This window comes from Etheostoma cragini, chromosome 20, assembly GCF_013103735.1.
Source record: "Etheostoma cragini isolate CJK2018 chromosome 20, CSU_Ecrag_1.0, whole genome shotgun sequence".
NCBI classification, from domain to species: domain Eukaryota; kingdom Metazoa; phylum Chordata; class Actinopteri; order Perciformes; family Percidae; genus Etheostoma; species Etheostoma cragini.
The window spans coordinates 7,461,133-7,483,879 of record NC_048426.1 but is presented as its reverse complement, the minus strand read 5'-3'; the positions used below and the strand labels follow the sequence as shown (position 1 = coordinate 7,483,879).

The 22,747-nt window shown below is 41.0% G+C and overlaps 1 protein-coding gene across 4 annotated transcripts in view; it reads left to right on the top strand.

Annotated features, from left to right (window-relative positions):
- The window catches only part of mta1 (metastasis associated 1), a 42,442-nt gene that overhangs the window by 13,966 nt on the left and 5,729 nt on the right, over positions 1 to 22,747 (top strand). For 3 of the 4 annotated variants that reach the window (XM_034858516.1, XM_034858515.1, XM_034858519.1), the window contains exons 3-13: positions 1,060 to 1,153; positions 11,449 to 11,575; positions 14,550 to 14,613; positions 14,950 to 15,067; positions 16,410 to 16,512; positions 17,162 to 17,261; positions 18,146 to 18,334; positions 19,716 to 19,790; positions 20,271 to 20,329; positions 20,668 to 20,912; positions 22,361 to 22,512. In XM_034858516.1, coding sequence (XP_034714407.1) covers positions 1,060 to 1,153; positions 11,449 to 11,575; positions 14,550 to 14,613; positions 14,950 to 15,067; positions 16,410 to 16,512; positions 17,162 to 17,261; positions 18,146 to 18,334; positions 19,716 to 19,790; positions 20,271 to 20,329; positions 20,668 to 20,912; positions 22,361 to 22,512 — 1,326 coding nt within the window. The remainder of the gene's footprint in view (positions 1 to 1,059; positions 1,154 to 11,448; positions 11,576 to 14,549; positions 14,614 to 14,949; positions 15,068 to 16,409; positions 16,513 to 17,161; positions 17,262 to 18,145; positions 18,335 to 19,715; positions 19,791 to 20,270; positions 20,330 to 20,667; positions 20,913 to 22,360; positions 22,513 to 22,747) is intronic. The other variant, XM_034858518.1, reaches the window with a different exon arrangement.

Sequence of the window (22,747 nt, the reverse complement as noted above, 5' to 3'; positions counted from 1 at the left end):
CAAATGTAACTCAAATGTACTAGTGCTTTATTAAGATGAACTTTTTAATGTTCTCTGTTTTGCTGCTCTGTTGCCACATGTTTAAATTGTACCTTGATGCGTTTTCTTTACACCCGTACTCATGTCACAGTGCTAACTGTAAACCTGTTAACCTCAGCTTGTTCTCATGTTATTCTCCTCCTTTACGTTCTGCTGACCTTGCCCTATGAGTAAGGATTGCAGTTTTAAACTTCAATGCTCAAAGAGACATCACTTTATTTGACATCTACAGATTAATTGCGTCTGTACTTGAGAAATCTCAGTGACAGGCAACCAAAGAGCAATATCTAAACCAAAAATAACTTTTGGGTTTCATCAAAATTCTTTCACTTTTCAAGAGAAATGGGTTTTACATTGCTATCAGAAACAGTAATAGGGAAGCGTGTTTTACTTGTAACTGCACCATTCGTCAAACACGGAGATGTGTGAAATTGGATTTCAATTATTCTGTGATTGGAATTGTGCAGAATGTAAAGAAATACATGTTGACTGTGTTTGCTTATTGTCCATCTCTCCGTCAATAATCCTAATCCGATATGCTCTACCTATAATAAAATACAAATATGATAACACTTTAACGAATCCCACTTTGTCAATATCTTGATTCATATTCTATTCTAGTAAATTTGTGTGTATTTAAAAAAAAGCTACAAATCAATATCTAAATGAGCCTTAATCGTTGAGGTTATTTTACCCAGTTTTCTCTCTTCAGGTAATGCTCCCGCATTAAAAACAAATGTCATATCAACATACAAATGTCGTTATACTCTGAGGAAACAAAGCTTAGTGCTGCACAGACAACCCCCAACACACCGCCCTGTCCTGATAACTGCAACACTTATTGTAATTTTGGAGAATTGCTGTAGTATCACACTGTGTTTTCAGCCATAGTTAAGAACTAGCCTCATTTTCAGCCGTTTTTTCTCCTCTGTGTGTGCGTGCGTGCGTGCGTGCGTGCGTGCGTGGGTGTTCTGTGTGGCACTTGTTGCCGTGGTAACGCCGATTGTCTCTGGTTTGCAGACAGCCAATGGGAACGTGGAAGCCAAAGTGGTGTGTTTTTACCGGCGCAGGGACATCTCCAGCACACTCATCGCCCTGGCAGACAAACATGCAAGTGAGTGACCGACCTGAACCCAGAAGCCAGGCATTTAAAAAAAACACAAAAGAACATGGTAAAGATGATTTCAAACGGTTCTTTTTGAGCAACCCTCTTCAGTTATTTTCACTCGGTTAAAGTGCCGTTAGTCACATTGAACAAGATATCCCTCAACTGGAGAATACAACTCTGTCTGAAATGTGGCTCGACTGTAAAGCTTGTTTGCACAACAGGGGTGATACAAAATCAAATTGGGTTTTTGTGCACTGTTACTGAGCTGGGAGAAACGGTCCAGAATGCAGCAGCCCCTCCTCTGACAGCCCTAATTGCAGATGGTATTCGATCTGTTGGGTGTATCAATATAACAACGTGTGTGTGTGGGGGGGCGGTGGGTGTGTGTTCTTATGCGTGCGTGTGTGTGTGTGTTCTTATGCGTGGGTGTCTAGTAGCGTGTACTTAAATGCGGTGCTGTTCTCCAGAGTTTGGGGCACATACCGCAGTCGAGGTTACAGCTGGCAGACTTGGACTGGGCTCTACCTCAATCAGCCTTTTAATTTTATCTGCACTAAGATTTTTTTTAAGAGAAAATACTTTAAAATAATGATTGATTTAAAAAAAATGATGTTGGAGACAGGAAATATGGGAGCCCAGAAGGACTGAGATGGTCAGTTTAAGATGGTTAGTGGTCAAATAGAATGTGGAAGAGGCAGCAGGTAACCATGTGTCTGTTAAAAGCTTGATTTATGGCTGTGCGGCTCCACACAGAGCTTTTGCTGTAGCCTATGTGGCCTGAAGAGAGTCTCTGTCTGTCTGTCTGTCTGTCTGTCTGTCTGTCTGTCTGTCTGTCTGTATGTCTGTCTGTGTGTTTCTGCCTTTGTGTTAGAGAGAGTGACGCTGATTAGCTTCAAAGTAAAACCGACTCTAGGGTCATAGTGAGAGAACCAAAGTGTCTCCTCTCTGCTTTCTGACCACGGTGGGAAATCTGTAGCAGGAGAAGTTAACCCTCTCCTTGATATCATGTTGTTCATGGAGACGGGGAACCAGGAAATGAGTCAGGGGAAATGCAACGCTACCCAGCCACAGCAGAGCAACGTGCATCGCCATGACATGTACTTTTTTTGATATATATATTACATTACATTACATTACATTACATTACATTACATGATACCACCTCTCTTGACCAGGTCTATTTTCTTGAATCTTATCTGATATTAGTACGTAACATGTTATGGTGGTCTGTTAGGTGGTTTCTCTACATGCCAACCTTGTTGCCTTAGAAGACAGGATATAGACTTTGAAATAAATGTGAGCTGTATTTTTAAAAAACATACAAAATGTAATTTGAATGAAGACCCAACTGTGGACAGCATCCTTCCCTTGAGTAACTGATGGCTTCCATCTTCAGTATAATCTCAATGGGAAAATACCGCCACCAACCTCCCACATCCTGGCACATCTTGGCTGTAATTGTTAAGTTAGTCATCCAAAAATAGAAGAAAGAGGAGAGCAAAGATAAAAAGTTCTTGATTGAATCCTATTGGAACCTTTCATGGTGTTTCAATCTCACAAAATCGTGTGCACATATAGGACTAAAAATGTGTATGGCATAGAATGTTTTCAGACCACTTGCGGATTGTATACCTTGACTTAGTTCAAGACTAAGGATTGTTTGGGTGGCTATTTTTGCAGTTTAGAAGCTATGATTGATGACATTTGGCTTCGTTACATGGCGAGTTTTGAAAAGACCAGATGTGCAAAATTGGGAACACAGTGAAGCAGAGTGACTGTGTCCATTGTGACACATCTGGACTGGGATGGCAGGTTATCTGGTTATCTGGACAAAAAACACTCTTTGACAAAAATGACATTTAATATACCCACAGACTTAAAAGTAACAAAATGGATCAGGCTATAATGTTTAAAAAAAGCTGTTTCATTTTGGCACAGTTTGGTTTAACTCACTGCACCATTCATGCCAGGGGTGTCATACTAACATTAGAAACACTGCCATCCTGTAGTCTTGGCTAGCAACGCCAACCCTTTGACTTTTACTGGGTGTGGCAGGCGTGTGTGTGTGTGTGTGTGTGTGTGTGTGTGTGTGTGTGTGTGTGTGTGTGTGTGTGTGTGCATGCGTCAAAGTGAGCTATTTGAAGTGCTACGCGTTTGTGAGACTGCATGAGCTTACGGTTGTGTGTGTGAGGCCTGGGCGGTGTATCCGTGGTAGGATGGGGATTGTTTGTTCTGTTGGACCACACAGCATCAGTTTGTCTGTGTGTGTCCCTTTAGGAAAGTCTGTGATTTTCTTTCTTTTTTTGCAGCATTTGTGTGCATTTTAAACATATGCTGCTTTGTCTGCACATTACTTTTGTGTGCAGGATTTTTACTGGAGATTTAAGTTCTCAACCCAGGTATGAAAAGAGAACCAATATTTGGCTATTTCGTATTGTTATGTTGTATGTTTTTTCTTGTTGCATGGTGAGTGTTAAGTAAACATGAATATTTAACTTGTAATCATTGTTGCTTAACATACATTTACAGTCTTGGCTGAAAATATTGCAACCCTTGCCCATTTTATATTTTTTTAATTCAAAAAACACTTTCGTCCAGAAAATTCTGGAATTTAAACATCTTTTGGTATCCACATATTCATTAAATTAAAAACAAAAAAAGCTTTAAAAATACTGAATCATAGCTTGTTCCACACAGAAATCCCAAAATGGCCTGGACAATATTAACGTCACCTTTTTAGAAATTAGAAAATAATGAGAAAATAATTGGATTTCAAGAACACAAGTTCGACCCAAGGTCGTACAATATGATAATCATGCATTCCACCCGCTTAATGTGTCACTCCGTGGAGAAAGAAAGAAAAGCAGAGAAGTGCCTGAGGCGGTCAGACCAAAGTTCGTAGCCAAGCATTAATGATCTCAAAGCTAAAAGTCTATGTCCAGAGACCTTGATGTTCCTGCGTACACCATGCGTACTGTTATCAAGACGTTTTAGTGCCCATGGTACTGCAGCCTAGCAAACCTCCCTGGAAGTGAACTCAAGAGAAATGTTAGTGGGTTCTATGGTAGGAGACCCAGGAGGCATCGAATGATAGTATTGGCACACGTAGCAGTAATGTTTGTATAGGCTGCTCCTATAAAGGCCTGCAGTTCAGCAAGGGGCTTCCAGATATATAGCAATATGTAAAAAGTGTGTGTGTGTGCGCGGTTGCACGCGCTGGTCTTGCGTCTTGGGCCCTGTTACAGGAATCGCTGAAGGGGTACATTAAATCCAGTTCTGTTATGGATCAATGGAGAATGGCATTTGTGTGTGTGTGTGAGTGAGCACTGTGTCCTTATGCGTGTCGGCTGTGAGTCATTGATCAAATATTTTGCTTGCAGAGATTCTGAGCGCTCCCTCAATGGGGCCTCCGACTCTGGCACTAGCCCCTCCCCCGTAAGCAAAGCAGCCTTCTGAGTGGTCAGCTTTCTTGGGGAACTTGGCATTTTTTAACCTCGCTGGCCAATCCCCTCAGACGTTTGAGTTTGCCATGACTCAAACCTATTTTGGAGATGTGGCTCCCAGCTCCCATAAACAATAGACAATGTTGTGACAATGTTGCCAGTGAACTGATGCTCAAAGGTACAACCAGTGAAGTCAAGCTGGTCGTGGGATAAGTGCAGAATCAATTTGCCGCGGTTTCTTTTTTCTTGGGCTCTGAAGTGTGTTATAAACTTATGTCCCATCCCGTTTTCTGGAATGCTTTCATTACCTTTTTTTATAAGTGAATTCATTCACAGGATGGCTATACTCCTGCCATTAGTAGTTCTACTTGAGCTTCACAGCCTCTCTGTATTTGACATGAGATGATGATATGTTTTGATGGAACTACGTCCTACAGCAAGAGAATATGTTCACCATTTCATTCAGCTGCAGAGCTTTAGGAACCGTGTCCTTATCAGCTGGAAGGATTACAGGGTGAAGGCAACATCCTCGCCTCATGTTGACAGTTGTGCCATCTTATGGTGCACACAGAGATTTCATGTTGTTGTTTCAGCTTATTCTGTGCTTTTGTTTAAATATTATAAAAACGTAGTTACTTTTCCTGTTTTTCGGGGAAGAAAAGAGGAAATTATGCTAAAAAATACTTTTTTGTTGTTAGCATCAGAGAGAAATTTAGCAAAAAAAAACGGAAAACGTGTTTACATGTACTTAAACAATCTGATTGCTGTTTAACTCATGTTTTCATGACATACACTACCTACCACCTCACTCCAATTACAGACTTTTGTTTCTTGTGTACATGACATTTAAGAAATGTAACTGGTTACTTAAAGAAGAATCCTAGCGATCCTAGCGACTATTCAGCATGTGAAAACAGCTGTTTAATATGGAGAGAGTGATGTCAACTGTGTGATGTCAACAAAGATGTTTGGGATTGGAGAGCATAAATGTAGAATTTTGGAAAGCCTGCGTGAGAAAGTAGACGTGGAGTTTGAAAAACGTTTTCATTAGACCCTGCCTGGCGGGTATTTACCCACACCCGCCGGCAGGGTCTAATAAGAGGTCCCTTTTAAGAAAGTGACAAAATCCCAAACAATGTGAAAATGCAGAAACATTTGACTTAGCTGTTTGTACAAGAGTTTACACTTCGAGATCTGTTCACTCAATAAAGGCCACTTTACGTACTAGGGCTGGGCAATATATCAGTACTATATCGATATTGTGATATGAGACTAGGTAATGTCTTGAATTTTGGATATAGTTATATTGTGATATACAAGTGTTGTCTTTTCCTGCTTTTAAAGGCTGCATTAAAGGAAAGTGATGTACTTTTCTGAACCTACTGGACTTAGTCATTATGTCCACAATACTAATGATTATTTATCTAAAATCTAAGATAATTTGTGAAAGCACCAATTGTCAGCCCTAGAATATCGCCACGGTGTTGAGGTATTTTGTCAAGAATATCTTGATATCTGATTTTCTCCCTCTCGCCCAGCCCCATTACTTACCGGGTCTCTATTGTTATTACCCTGTTTTTTTTTTTTTACAACTCTAGGGATAAAATGTTGTCAGCTAGAGTTGATGTCCCATAGCAAACCTAACACAGCACGTCACGGAAAATTATCAGCAGTTTTGTTTTCTACTGACTATGCTGTTCTTGTTCTTTTGTTTGGAATGTGGTGTGAACGGAATAATACATGTTCACTATGCACTTGTGTAAAGTGGAAATACTTTTTGAAACTCCTGTCCTTCGACTGGGCAAACATGTCATAGCCCCCAGATCTGAAGACACCCTCTGAATCACATCATTTCATTGGCCACTCTCTGTTGACAAGTGTTAACTTCATTGAAGGCGGGTACTCTGTTGAAGTTTAGTACTCTGTTTAACGTTTGGTTGTGACGTTGGCTTAGCATCGCTAGCGTTAGCCTTAGCTAACGCCATCACCACAGAAAGAGCAAGCTGGAAAATTGAACTTTTCCCCAACCCCATCGTGGCCACCAACACAACTCAGCAAAGATTGTTCTTGCTCAGGCTTTAACTTCTGGATATTCAGCAGCTTTGCCACAACGGACCCAATGACTTCGCTCTCATCTTTCTCTGCCGCCATAAGTACAGAACTCACCGACGGTTACAGAACCTTAACGTCAGCGCTGTCCGCCACTCCCCAAACCAAGACTATACCGCAAACCCAGATGGAGTACTGAAGGAAAATGAAAATTGAGCAGAAGTACGTAGGAGGGCGTAGCCAGGCTAGGGCAGCATTGCCAAAATCGGTGTTGATTATGTGATAATGTTTTGGGTAAGACTATAGGTATTAATTTGGTTATTGAGAAGGAAAAAATGTGTTGATAATAGACAGGACAGTTGGGTAAGGTCAGAATTGTTTTATTACTTTACTGTATTGCAGCTTTGAAGACAATATTTAACTTCTGTCACAATATTACCGCAATTAAACACCCAGACGATATCTTCTGTATTGATTTTTTTATTGATGGATGTCCCTGCTGAATTGTGAGTAAACGGTTATTTTCCTTTCGACCGATGATTTTGGAGCAAAAGCATGTAGCTGTGTTGGGTCTGTGTCTCCACCTCCACGCACACACACGGTGTATCATAGCGGCGCAGTCACTGTGTTGATGTAATAACGGCCTGCGGTGCTCTCCTCACCTCCCCTTCTGAGCTTCAGGCCTGCTCTTACCCTCCCCTCGCAGACGCCTCTGAGCCCCGTAAGGCGACCCATTCATCAATAATTGATAATTGGTTGGGACAGGTGAGATGGAGAGGCAATTTGTAGAGAGCATGGTGCGGGTGCACTTCCAGGAGATTGGCTCGGATCAGGCGAGGAAGGACCGAGGTTGGGGAGTTGAGTTGCTACTCTAGGACACTCAGCCAGGGGGACAGTCAGCTGATGCGTGTACATTTATGGATATGAGCATACAGCTGCAGTTAAAAGCTAATTTCTCCACACACAAAAAACTTAAAGCATCTGGTACACCCCGTCCTTGCTCCATTAATGTATTTCCTTAAACGCTATCATGTCTGCATTTGTCATATTTCATCCAAGAGTGAATCCACTCATTGTTCAGAGGTTTACGCATATTTTCTGGGCTTGCTCTGGTTATTTTAAAGATTACCCTGCATCACACAGCAAACGACACATATTTATAGGGGTTAAGGTGACGATCATGAGGCATGAATAGTGTGTGTCTGCCGTTTGTTGTTGTATCCTCCAATCGCAGCAAGTCACAATGATTGGCCAGAATGAAAAGAACTTGCTGAGAAAAGTGAAAACAAACAGCCATCGCAATTTGTTGCAGTCAGGTGGGCAGTGCTCACTACCACACTGCTTACCAATTTCCTGGCAGAAACCCATGACTGTTGGTTATCTATGAAATACAACGGTCTGCTCTACAATTGTACATGTGCCTGGTTCCCATCAGTCCATCAGTTTGGTTAGTGTAGCTCTGTTTAAAAAAAACAAAAAACAAGCGTCTGTGCCATTATGCTGTCATTCTCTTCAAACACCGTCTCCGCATAACTCAAGAGTTGCTGTCATTTATTTTCTTGAAGTTCGTTTTCTTTCATTTATTGTTCCAACTGATCAGCTGTCAAAAAAAGTGCAAAGAAATATACACATGTTGGTTTTATTTTGCAGTGTGTCTTGTGTGTGGCTCGTGATCATCCCTACTTCCCCTTCACACGGGCTAATAATTAATACACTCCTTTTGATTCAGTTTTGCTGTGTTGTGGATTTTCATGCCAATGCAGTGCCCTGTAGGGGAAACGCCACCGGCACTACCAGTTTCAAGCTCCTTATGAGCTGCCAGGCTGGATGGAACTTGACCTCATAATGTAAATGTAAAGCATGTGCACACAATGTGAGAATTAGGTATCCACAAAACGCATGTTTAAGTCAAGTCACACAACTCATGATCTGCTCACCTTCTTACAACGTCCCACCTTCTTTCCTATTCCCTTTGCATCTTGTGTTTTTTGTTGCATTAATAACCTGTTTGTGTGTGTGTGTGTGTGTGTGTGTGTGTGTGTGTGTTCTGCCTGGGAACTGATAGTGCATCTGCTATGTGCTGAGTGCTGGGCTGAGTGAGGGAGTGAAGGAGTAGTTATTGATTTTGGCCACACATCTTCTCCTGAAAATCCCTTGATTGCTTTTGTTCTGCTCTCTGTCTCCCTCTTTCTGTCTCGCTTCCTCTAATGAAACTCCGAATGAATTGGAGCACGTACCGACTGCTCTTCTTTCTCTGTTGCACTTACTCTCTCTAACCCTCCCTCTGGCTTTCTCTCTGTGTCTTTGCCTCTCTTTCCCCCGCTCTCCCTGCTGATTTCTCTTATTGCTCCTCTTCCTCTTTGTCTTTATGTCGCTCTGTCTTCATCTCTTTTGTCACACTTTGCTTCCTCTGTGCTCATCTATTTGTCTCTCTGTGTATCTATTTCCCTGTCCAGCTCACCTTCTCTTTCCTCTTCTCCACCTTCATTTCGTCCGTTCTCCTCATCCACATGTGAGGAAGCGAAGGTGCATTGAAGATGTTGCCTACCAGCAGCAGCTAAATCTATTCTTATAGGATGACTCACACACATAAACTGCTCAAATGGGCTTCAACAGTCGCTCTGTCCATCCGTCCGTCCATTTTTGGACGATTACCGAGAACTGTTTTTCACCATCAGATCTTTTAATCCAAGCTACCAGGGTACACAAAGTTACACCTGGAATCAAAGAAAGGTCTTTGAGAATTCATGTTTTAGCGCTTCCAGCCACAGTGGCGTACATGCTGAGACTGGCTTGAGAGAAATTAGCTCAATCAGCAGCAAAAGCCTGAAGAGAAATGCTACTTTACTAGTCAAGCGGTGTGCTAGTCACCCTGTGAAAACCGTTCATGTTTTCTGTGGCTCTGGAGGAACTTCTTCAAGTTGTAGGAAACGCCTTTACAATTTCTGTGTTGCAAGCGGTTTGAAAGACATGCACGGTTGACAGGTCAGGATGATACTTTATGGAAGCACAACACAGTATCACAACTTTAACATAAACACGTCCTTCTGCTTCTGTCTATCCTAAACCCATACTGTAATCTTAGCCTAATGTAAAGGGTCAGTTCACCCAAAGTACACACACACACACACACACACACACACACACACACACACACACACACACACACACACACTTGCCCACTCACCCAATCTTCGCTTTAATCGCCTAAGTTTTGAGATGTCTTTGAGATTTGTTTTTGTTTCTACGAACAGCAAAACATACAAAGATATTGTCCCTGTTACTCTGTATAATCCACAGAACAAGTAGAAAGTATGGGTGGGAATCACCAAGCGCCTCCCGGTGCGATATCACAATGCTTATGCCACCATACGATATTGTTGCGATATAAAACATATTGCAATATTCCGCGATATATTGCAATTTATAACTTTTTTTTTCTAACTTCTAATTTTTCCCAATTTCAAATGATGGAAAGGAAACCGGAAAGGAATCTGTTTTATCTAAAAAGATACATTTCTTTTTGTTCATACTTCAATTTCATTGCTGCAAAATGGGATTGTCAAGCAGACAAACTCACTAACACATACAGTATAAAATAAAAGATCAGTACTTGGCGCCTGTGTATCGATACAGTATTACCACCGAAAATATTGCGATACTGTGCTGTATCAATTTTTTTTTTCTTCTTTTTTTTTCTTTCTTAGTAGAAAGTAGTTCCAAAAAGTAACTTTTGACTTTTGACAACATTGTTTGAGAAACAACATTGCTTTTTTTTTTCCAATGTTTTTTTTCTTTTTCAGTTCTTTTAGCAACAAAGAATAAAATCTCCATTGAATTGGAACAGCAGATATCTCAGAAAGTGAAATCTCCAAACCTGGGGAAATAAAACTGAAGCTATCCAAATTAATTTGACTCTTTTCACGTTTGAAATATTTTTTCAACCAAATTACACCTCTTCCAATCTTGAACCTTTTAAGACATTAAACTGTTCTTATTTGCTCAAAGGTAGTTTTCATGATGGCAAGATTCAGGGACTCAGTTTTCTGAGGGGTTTCTCTCTACCAAGTATACATTCTGATGGGAAAAATGCATTGCATTGTTGTATTTAATTATTTGTGTTTAAGTTTCAGGACACGCAAGTCTATAAAAAAAAAGAAGTATCGCTATCCACCTTTGGGGAAAAACCAGTGTGAATTTAAATTAACTGCATTTTATGTCCTAAATTTCCAAGAAAAGATACTGACCTTTTCTTAATGGAAGCTACAGAATTGCCTGCTGTGTCGTTCTGCTGTTCTAAGCGGATCGCTCTGAAGAATAGACTTTACACTGGTGTTTTCTAACATCCCATTCAGCTTCTTGTAGTAGTTTTCATGCTTGAAAAACAAGAGATTACCCAAATACTAGTATAATGAAAACACAGTTGGAGGGCATTAAAGTGATGGAGAATACTGAGCGCCGTGAAACATGTCGTTTTTGTAATATGGGGTGGAAATGTAGAATTGGAGGAGAAAACCGTAGCCAGATGTTGTTTGATTCATATCGCGGGTCTCCTGTACACATTATCAGTGCGAAGTATGTAAAATATATGTGTGTGTATACCGAAGTCTCCTTCACCCTGAGGACTTTATTGTTCCAGCTCATCAAATGTGCATCCTTGTGCGTTATATTCCCTTGTTGTGCATTTGACACAGTTTCGTGGCTGCAGCCGATACATTTGCATCCCCCTCCTCTTCTCCCTGCGGACGTCATTGTTCCATCTCGTCCGATGGGTGTACGTTGACCTTTGCCCCTCTTTTTACCACCCAGGGGAGCTGGAGGAGGAGATGGAGAATCCAGAGATGACGGACCTCCCCGAGAAACACAAACACCAGCTCAGACACAGAGAGCTCTTCCTGTCCCGCCAACTGGAGTCTTTACCTGCCACACACATCAGGTACACTGCTGTAATAGCAGCCTGCTACTACTCCTCTGAAGGATCTGTTTCAGTCTGTTTATTCTGTCGTTCCCTCTTTCACCCAAGAGATTTTTTGATAGCAAAATCCAATCCCAGGCCGTGAACAAAGCCTCCATACAAATCCTTTGGATTACAATAGAGTCCAAATAAAAAAAATATAGATATATAGATGGATGGATAACATGCACATATAGATAACATGATTGAAACGCTCTTTGGCAAGTAGAAATCTCTACTTTCATTCATTTTGAGGGTGTCTTATTCAATTTTATAGCATTTGAAGAAAACAACTTATAGTGGTTTCCAAATGGTATTGAGTAAAAGTTGACATATTCCAGTCTGTAATTATCCATCAACATACATTCCTTTAATTTTAGTCTAAATAATTCCTAATTTCTGCTTTTCTAACTAAAACATTAGGTATTATTTCCTATATATGAGGTTTATTGACCATAAATTCCAAAAATAACTGTAAACTAAAATTACTAACTTGATGTTACGTAGTGTTGAAAACTTTAAAAAAAAGTGACAAACATTGGGGGGAAAAAGGACAAAAATGTAAGAAAAAGTTAAAAACATTGAAAAAAAGCTTAAAGTGTTGATTTTCAATTTTGACAGAAAGACAGCACAAGGAATACATTTTTTATTTTTTTTATTGAAACGAAACAAGTCAAAATGAATCGGATCAGGGGATTTAAAATCAGATTAGATTAGATTATACTTTATTCATCCCACAACGGGAAAATTTTGTTATTACAGCAGCACCATTTTTGTCAATAACAGCAAAAAACAAGAACAAAAACACACAAACAAGTAAGCACACAAGAAATACAGGCAAACAATAGACAATGATTATAAGGTAGACTGAGTAAGCAAAATGGCGTAAAATAAAGGTATTTTAAAGTGCGGTTGCCATGATACAAGAAACAATATTGCAGTGTAATCACAATTTGTTCCAAAACTTGTGCTATTATCTTGCTTCATTGGGAGAATTCTTTTCACTTGTAAAAAAATGGATGATACCTTTTTTATTGTTGTCCTGGATCCTAAACCTGAAACCTAACCAGCCCCAACCATTGACGGACACAAGTACTAGTCAATCAGAGGCAGAGTGGGGCTCATACTGTAGCATCCTGGACACCTGCGTTACCGTGGTTACAGCAAGCATAGTTTAATACTACAGTAAACCCTCATTGAGCAGCTATTTGGTCAGAAATGCAACGCAAGACCAACTGGTGTATCTACAGATACAAGTGTTTACAGAGCAGCCGTTCACGCATTGTTTTTATAAATAAAAGTTTAAAAATAGTTTGGTCTAGAAAAAAGACAGAAAGAAATCTGTGTATCACATATATCTTAAAGAACAAGCCGGTGACCACGTCCAATGTCTTGTTTTGTCCAACCGACAACACAAAACCCAGAATGATTCACTTTACACCAAATGTAAAGCAGCATATACTCACATTTGAATAAAATGTTGAAACAATGAATTGATCATCAAAATAGTTGGTGATTAATTTATTCTTTCAGTCGAGTAATCGGAGCAGCTCTATGAAAATTTGAGTTAGCATAAATTATTCAGTGGCAGCAAATGCTTCTTTCCTCTCTGATCACACTGCTTTTTAATGAACTTGGAGATCTAATTAAACCATTTGACAACTTTACCCATTATCTCTGGGAATTGTTTTATTACCTTCCATTCTATTTCCATAGCCTAAATACATAGATCAAATTAATTTTAATTTTTTTTAATTCTGCATGTGTGGCTGTGAAAACTGCAGTTTCCTGACTCACTTGGAGGAGGATGGCGCTGTGATTATTTATTGATTTCCTTCATTCGCATTATCTGCTACACACAAGGTTGTATGAGCACTGAAAGACGGGAAGGCGGAGCCGTGTGAGCCAGTCAGCTTTCATTCTTCAACCAACTCAGACATAAAATAAATAATCCACTCACATGCAGTGTGCACGTTCAGCACTAAATGTCAACAGAAAGCTGTTCCTACATATAGAACTGCCTTTGCTCGTCGGTAAGCTCCGGGCAAACCCACCTAACCATTACACCTTATTACTTGACATGTCTGAAGAGAGCAAACTGACATCTGCTCGAATAAAAATACTCTGAGCCGTTTTTATTTAGGTAGGGTTCAAACTTGATTAGTTTTTTTTTTTTTTTTTACTTAACACCTGTGTGCTGCAGCAGCGAGGTTACACGAGATGCTTTGAGTTTATCCCCCCCGCTGAAGGGGGCTTGCTTTGGGCTACAGAGGGATGACTGCCTAGCTGGTAAATAATTTGGATTCAGTCAGCAGCAGTTGAGGGACAGAGAAGAGGGCTGCCAGCATCAACACACTTAAAGTAACAAGCTGTGCCAGCTGGAACCAAATCAATATCATTGTTGCAGTTTCTCAGATGCATCCTACGTCATTAAAGTCTACCCGTCGACGGTCAGACCAGCAGTTATGCAACGTGTAATCCCCTGGACTTTAAGTCTTGTCTCTTATTATGTGCTTCACATGATAACTAGAGCTGCAAAGAGTACCCATTAAATCAATCGCCAACTATTTTAATAAGCAATTAATCAGTTAATCGGGTGGGGAAGAAGGAGGAAGAATATTTTTTGAATTCCAGCTTCTTAAATGGGAATATGTTCTAGTTTTTTTCACTGCTTTGTGATAGTAAACTAAATAATGTTTGAGTTGTGGATTGGACAATACATTTGAGGGCGTCATCTTGGGCTTTAAGAAACACTGATCCTCTTTCTTTCTTTCTTCCTTTTTTTCCCCCATTTTGTGACATTTTATCTAGTAATCTAGAAAATATCAACAGATTAATCAACAAGGGGGGGGGGGAACCTTTTGCATCACCCCTAATGTTAACTATTCACTCTTTCTTCTCCCTCCTGCTTTTCCCTTCCTCTCTTCCTCTCCTTACATCTCTTTCTGGACTCCAGGGGGAAGTGCTGTGTCACTTTGCTGAACGAGACCGAAGCGCTGAAGTCTTACATAGACCGGGAGGTACGTACCCCCAGCTCCTTAAGCTGAAATTACACGACGGGGTCTTTTAAACTGTGTTTAGGTGTGTTAGATTTCAGGATGGAGAGAGAGAGAGAGAGAGAGTGTAAGAGATTCTTGGTTCCAGATGAATTATTCATCATGTTGACCCAGAATGTTCTTTTCACATACCGTAATGAGGAGACGAGAGACTAGCAGAGGGGAAGACTTACACACACACACACACACACACACACACACCGACAGATACACTCCCCTCTCGCGCCACTTCGTTTGCCCGTCTTGCTTCCTGTTCCTTTCATACTATCCTCACGCCTTCCTGCCAACTGTATTTCCCAGGATGCCTTCTTCTACTCGCTGGTGTATGACCCTCAACAAAAGACTCTGCTGGCTGATAAGGGAGAGATCCGCGTTGGGAACAAGTACCAGGCCGACATCACCGACCTCCTGAAAGAAGGTACATCCTACTTGAACTTAAATCTCGTGCGTTTTTGAACTGACACAGTTTTCCAGAGAAGCTTCTTCACAGAGTAGCACATTAACGTTTCCCGCAGGGGTCTATTTCACCCTCCTGTATACTGATTTCTTTTTTAGCAATTTCTCAGCATTAATATGGCAGTCTGAGCCATAATGAACCGCTTAACTTTTCATGTTTTTGTAACTGCTCAATTGTCAGGAACATTTCATGAACTTTAAGTGGCCGCCACTGGCTACCTCCAATCCTACCAGCCTGTACACCACATGCTGCTGCTATCCTGCACCCGTAATCTCATCCCGCAGGTAAATAGAGCGGGTTGTGGCTTAAAATATAGGACTTGGTTAATATAATGCAATTAATATAGCAAGAATTGCTAATTAGTGTCATAAATGTTGTTTAATGTCCCGGACTGGATACTCAGCCTTTAACGCCGAAACCCTTTCTTTTTATTAGTCCGTCCGTTCTCTGCTGGTGAAGATGTGCATCATTCAGGGAACTTGGACTCAGTAAAATCAGCGCATATATTGTTTCCCACGTCAGTTTCTATGGTTGCCATGGTCACAAGGCAGCAAGATGAACCATCATAAACTGCATTATAGGCAGTGGCAAATAATTGTGCAAATTCATAAGCCGCTGCAAACCGTTCCATTGAAAAGAATGGAGGCGGTGGCAGCGACCGCTCGCTGCCTGAACACATCTTAAAGCCTGAAGTAACTTACGCCAATGTGGCCGTTTTAAACTCTGTTAATGTCAGGTTAGACCGTATACCTTGCACATAAAAGTTTTTGTTTATCTTTGCAACTTGTCTATCATAAAAAGATCTATGATTACCTTCATTCAACCAAGTCTGAAAGACATTTTCCAGACACTTTGTGCCATTATTGTGTACAGATATTCAGTGTTTTTTTTTTTTTTAATTATTTTAAAATGTGACTATTTTTCTGCCAGATTTAGGTTTCAGTGTTTTGCCAAGGTTCTATTATTAGCAGGTGGGAAAACCTCTGAGTTTGCAATTAGGCATCATGGGAACACCAAGCTCTCTAATTTAACCCATGTTATTGAAATTCTGTTACATGTGTTAGAAGCTCAGGCAGGCTGGCTTGTTGGCTTGCATGCTGGCTGCTTGACAGACCCCGCCTATTTAAAACTGTGGGTTTCATTAGAACTTTGCATGAGGTAGTCATTTAAATGAAGGATAAACCAGGAAGAAAATCTAATTTGATTGTGGGATTTAAGAATGGGGTTAATAAGAGGCCGTAGTGGCCTTGAACAGCGGAGGACCAACTGTGTCTGTATGTGTGCGTCTTCTGGGTCTGTGTAGGCGAGGATGATGACAGAGACTTGGAGAAACTAGAGGAGAAGGTCTGGGACCCCAACAGCTCACTGACGGAGAAACAGATTGACCAGTTCTTAGTAGTAGCTCGGTAAGTCAACACAGAAGTGCAAAAGCATCCAAGTAATAAAAAAGAAGAAGAAGAAGAAAATGTCACGCATATTGCTTCCTAGCTGTTTCCCTGCTTCCAGTCTTTGTGCTAAGCTGAGCTATTAGTCTCTTGGTTCCTGTTTTATTTTGAAGTTATAGGAGTGGGATCTCTGCATTAAGATTCATTTGATAAACTTAATTTTTATTTTATTTTTTAGCCAAATAAGACTGCTTAGTTTTTTGGGGGCATGTTTACGTTTTTTATTAGATAGGATAGCGTTAGACATGAAAGGTAGAGAGATGGGAAGGACGTGCAGCAAAGGGCCGCAGGTGGGAATCAAACCCGCGACCGCTGCGTCAAGGACTGTGCCTCAATATGGGCGCACTCTGTAATAGGTGATCTACCCAGGTGCCCAAGTTGTAGGTTTTTCATATCAAATTGGCTGGAGGTGTATCATTGGCTCCGCAACACTGCAACACTGAATATTTTATCAGGAAGCACTGGGTTAGTTTTGTGCGTAAATGCTTCAGAAAAAGAACTGTAAATGAACCACCAAATCTAGATGGTGAAAGTAAACCTGAAAGTGTATTAGCTGTCTATCTATATATACAGTGTTCTTTATATTTTGCGTCATGTTTGTGTCCCAAAGGTCAGTAGGTACCTTCGCCAGAGCCTTGGACTGCAGCAGTTCTGTCCGGCAGCCCAGCCTGCACATGAGTGCTGCTGCAGCTTCCAGAGACATCACCTTGGTGAGATTCTCATACATACACACACATGAAAACCCCCATGGGTTAAATCAGCGTCACACCAGAGGTGGAAAGTGTGGCAGTTGTGTTTATCAATGAATGTAGTGTGCATGTGTACATGCATGATTGTGTCTATTAGTAGTCCGGAGCTTTTAAGTTAATTCTGGGACTCATTGTAAAGATTTACAAAGAATATGTTTACGGCATTTACTATCTAACTCTGTGCATTTTGCGACCAATTGGTGGGAATGGCTGTGGATTAAGTAACATCACGCAGGCCATGCACTGACAAGCAAATTACGTTTTAACCATGTATCCAGCTCATTTATATAGCTCGCATTACTGTATTGTGTGATCAGTTAACTTCATTTAATATTATATGGGGTGTTTTCTTTTGAGGGGTATGTTCCACCAAAACAAGCTCCTTCCCGAGATTATTTTGCAGAGCCACCATCGCTGTGTTCGGAGCTAAGCTCCACCCAAGATCATTGTGATTGGTTTAAAGAAATGCAAACAACCCCAGAGTGTGTCCCCCCCCCCCCCCCCCCCCTCCTATCCTGGAATGTATGTATGGTAGAGCCAGGCAATGCGAGACTAGCCTGACAGTGATTGTTATGGATAACCACACACAGGCCTCGACAAACACGCGGCCCAAGACGCCTGCTTTGGGTCTACTCTGCCCTAGATCTTGTCCTCATATTTAAAACATAGATTAGAGGCCTACTAGCCATGCGCAGTGACTTGAACAAGGGCCTGCATATTAAGTCACATTCCTCCCAACAAGAACCAACATAATTGGTTGGTTCTTGTTACATAAATAATAACATCATTGCAGAACTGGTTCAAACAACAAGTCCTGAGACTGACGGTTTTTTTTTCCTGTTTAGTTTCACGCCATGGACACCCTCCATGCCACAGGCTATGATATGACTCGAGCCATCACAGCGCTGGTGCCTCAGGGCGGGCCCGTCCTCTGCAGGGATGAAATGGAGGAGTGGAGCGCCTCCGAGGCCAACCTGTTTGAGGAGGCGCTAGAGAAATACGGCAAAGACTTCACCGACATCCAGCAGGATTTTGTAAGTAGCAAACCAATAAAAAACAAATGTCATGGAGTAGTATTTGGGGAAATGAAATCTGAAACTGCGACCTGTAGATGTTAACTTAGTTGATCATTAAGAGGGGAGAAACGGCGAGCCTTCTTAGAAGGTACGAAAAGAAGTCAAAGTCTGTCTGTATAACCAAACTGTATAATAAATCAACTATACAGTTTGGTTTTGTACGGATTAAACAAACAATGTATAACATGATTATTGGTGAGCTTTATAGATGCTGGTAGTGGTATTTCCTCAACCACATCCTACAGCTGGGGCTGATACATCACGTGGTTGTGACGCTAAATGTTTTTGAGGCAAATGTGAGGCGGAAAAATATTAAAATGCATTTTCTAACACCTTAAATTGTCCCAATTTTTGACATTCCAATTGTAACAGATAAAGTATATTAATGGTAACGAACATGAGTGGTATTGATCTTAGCAAGAACATGAACAAGCATGAGCAACATGTGCAAAATGTCCAACCACTCCTTTTATTTGTGGCGCGGCGTCATCATGGATGAATTTTATACATCATATCTCTGTATGTTTTGGATCTTTTTTTTAAGCTTCAGCTTGATTAAATAGTGTAATGGAAGGCATTGAGCACTGTGGTGTGCTGCTCATCAGCCTGCATGTGGGGATGCCCAATAGTTCTGATTAGAGCGTAAAAACCACATTCGAATTAGAATTGAACTTCTTCTGGACATTTAGTTATTCAGCCGTCGTTTAACAGAAAAACTTTCAAGCACAATAGAAGTCTTGGGCGCTAAGATTGCAGCCAGCCCATAGTGTAGAGTGAAAACGTCAAAGCTAAGCACAATGACCATTTATCCAGGGAAACATTCCACAGAAATATCTTTTGAGAAGTGCTGCCGTTTGTGGACTCTATTAATACACATTGTGCCGAGCTCTCACTGTGTGCATCACTCCACCACCTGGTGGCTGGCTACTGTCGGTGCTGCTCCCTTAGGTTTCCAGCCAAGCCTTCTCTCACACAACACAGCTACACTATCATTGTGGATGGGGCCCTCGATTTGACAGCTCATTTTCCTTTTAAACTTCTCATAGGGAACCTTACAGTGCAACTTCAGTGGGTTCCGACGGATTCTTTGGCCAGTTGTTTAATTTATATTACAAAATCTCTTCAAAGTAAATAGTAATTTTGTGACAGATGAGTATATTCCATTGGCTAAAGACATGTGTATATTTGTGTGGGAGGGCTGACTCCACTGCTAAAAGGTGTCTTTGACAGTCAAGTGTGTGTAGAAATAATTTCACGTTTCTTTGTCAGCATGCTCTCCCCATTTTATTAATGACGACACTGAAATAATGATTACACTGTGCCTGCTCTTTTTCTCCAGCTGCCCTGGAAGTCCCTCACAAGTATTATTGAGTATTACTACATGTGGAAGACCACAGACAGATATGTACAGCAGGTAAAAACATTCATTCATTTAAAAATGTATAACTTAATTGTATTTTTATTATTCTTTATAGCCCAATAAGTGTTACACATTCATCTTTTTTTTTGCATCTGATTTGTATACCAAGTGAAAAAGGAACATTGTTTAACTTTATTTCTTTTAGAGTTTCTCGTCCTTTTCTGGCCCCATTTCAGGCCCAAAAGGATCCTAATCATGTTCACTTATTCTCAGTTTGGCCTCTTGTCAGTTTGATTTTATGTTTTGGCAAACCTCTAGATTCTGGCATCAGAGTGGCTCCAAATTAAATTGTATAACAAAAATAATCATAAACCTACCATTTCTCATTTTAAATGAGTCAGTTTCATTCAGAAATCTATACTCTGTCTTAAAATCAGTTAAATTTGGTATGGGGCATTGTTGGAGCTAACCTCTCTAATCCCACCGTTCTTTCTCTACTCTCTCCCTCCTCCTCGACCTCTGTCTCTTCTCCAGAAACGGTTAAAAGCAGCCGAGGCAGAAAGCAAGTTGAAGCAGGTCTACATCCCCAACTAGTGAGTCCCTCGGTGCAAGTTTCTGTGTGGTTAATTATATTCATCATAGATCATGTGTGCAACTCCTTCATCTGAATACGTCGAGTTATCAAGAAACGTTTATAGTTGTTCTGGCCCTCCAAAGCGACGTGTAGTATTTTACATCTGTCCTGGATCGGCTGCTGTTGTCAGAGCAGGAACCCTTCTTCCCCTTTTATTTGTTTTCATGACAGCTCTTAGTATAGTATCGGTTTAACTGCTGTCTCTGGCAGCAGTCTGATGAATGTTATCTACTCTCTTTGGCCTGTATTATCTATGCTGGTCTGACCCTCTCCTTGTTTCTGTGCCCCCCCCCCCAGTAACAAGCCAAACCCCAACCAGCTGAGTAACAATGTAAAACCAGCTCTGGTGAATGGAGCGGCAGTTGCTGGGGTCCCGGGGGCCCCGGTTGTCCAAGGGATCCCGGGTGTCCAAGGGGTCCCAGGTGTCCAAGGGGTCCCAGGTGTCCAAGGGGTCCAAGGGGTCCCAGGGGTCCCAGGGGCCCCCGGCCCTCCAGGCTCAGCGCAGACCCCCGGCCTCGGTAGAGCCTGTGAAAGCTGCTACAGTAAGTCATTTACATGTGTCACACTGCTGTCATTAGACTGCAACAGCTGCTGTTTCTTTTGCTTCTTGAAAAAAGCACAAGTTCTGACCATATTTTATAGGATTCTAATAGGTTTTGCTAAATTGAACACAATGAATTTAGGAGAATTTCTTTATCATTAACAGGTGCAATTGTTTTTAGAAAGGCTGTTGAGTGGAAAACAACCCTAAAAAGTTATGTAGTTTAAAAAGCCTTCATGAGAATCAGTTTACAGATGCATTTATTAATTCACAAGCTTTCTTATTCACTCAAAGGTGCAATCTAAGTCCTTAAAATGCACTCAGCTCCCGACATAACATTAATACAGGTTAATGACTTTGTTTGTGCTGTATAATCGGCTTTATTGACATTTAAAATGTCAGCGCAAGTTAGAGGCTACAAGAGGTTGTCCTCTTTAATTTACTAATAGACTAAAACACCAAGCCAGCCTTTTAAAATGCATCCGCTCTGGAAACCGTCATGGTCAGTTTGACAAGAAAATTGCTGCTTTACTGGGCAAGCAGGGCCAAGTTAACCGGTTTAATGTGGACGTACTCTAAAGTATCAGTTTTTAAATGTGATGATATGGTGCTGTTAAAGGCTTGATTTTAGAGTTGTGATTTAGTATAACTTAAACATTCAACAAAAATATTTCAAGCACTCAGTAAATCTAATGAAAACCTCCTGTTTTTGTTTTTTTTGATTGCACATTTTTTATTGGTTTAATGCATACACAATTCATGCCCACATAGACACCAGACAAGACCACTGTAACAACAACAAGAAAAAAATTAAATAAAGATAAGAAAAAATTTACATAAAACATATGGAGGAGGCTGCGCTACAAATGAGAAACAGACAGCTCTTGTGTTGTGTAGGAAGAGTGGGAGGAGCCTGTACTTCATGTTTTGCTATTTAGAGTAGTGCCAATCTAACCTGTCTAGCAGGATGAAGGATACTTATTTGGATGCAGCAACTGTAGTCAGGGCATTGTACCAGTCTGTGATTGATGGAGGATGAGCTGACTTCCTTTCTACTGTTTTCAATAGCGTTTGAAATGACCACTCATCTAAAACCAAGCATTCATTTACATCTACGAAAATTTACCGACGTCATACTCTCTGTATGGGGCACCCATTTGATACTACATTTTGCAAAGTGGAGATGAGAGAGAGAATTGTATGACGTGCCCTGCAGCAGAGCATTATTTGAGTTATTTAAATGGTTGTAGTTAATTCAGTGATGAGTGGTTAAAGGTTGTGCTTTCGCTTGCCTGCACGTGTTCATGATTATGTATGGATTAGGAGCTGTGGGCACGTTCCATATCTGTAGGTGTGTGTTACTCTGTCACACTGCACTACTATATAATCCTTTGTTTGTGTGCGTGTGCGTGTGCGTGTTTGTGTGCGTGTGTGTGTGGGTGTGTGTAGCCAGCAGCTCCTACCAGTGGTACTCGTGGGGACCTCCCAACATGCAGTGTCGCCTGTGTGCTTCATGCTGGACCTACTGGAAGAAGTACGGAGGACTGAAGATGCCCACAAGACTGGATGGAGAGAGGCCGGGACCTAACCGCATCACCATGGTATACACTAACGCAAACACACGTGCTTCACTAGTTTAAACCCCCTAAACCCCAAACAGCAGCCTTATTGTTTGCCTAAAACCGTACCCTCCCCTTAAAGGAATATTTTATCCTCCAGAAAAAATCGTATCCAGTCAGCTCCATTTTTGCAACCAGTATCAATACATGATTAAATCCATTGATTTACTCAAAGGTTTGTCGTTGCCATCAGTCGGCTGATGAAATGAACTGTCCT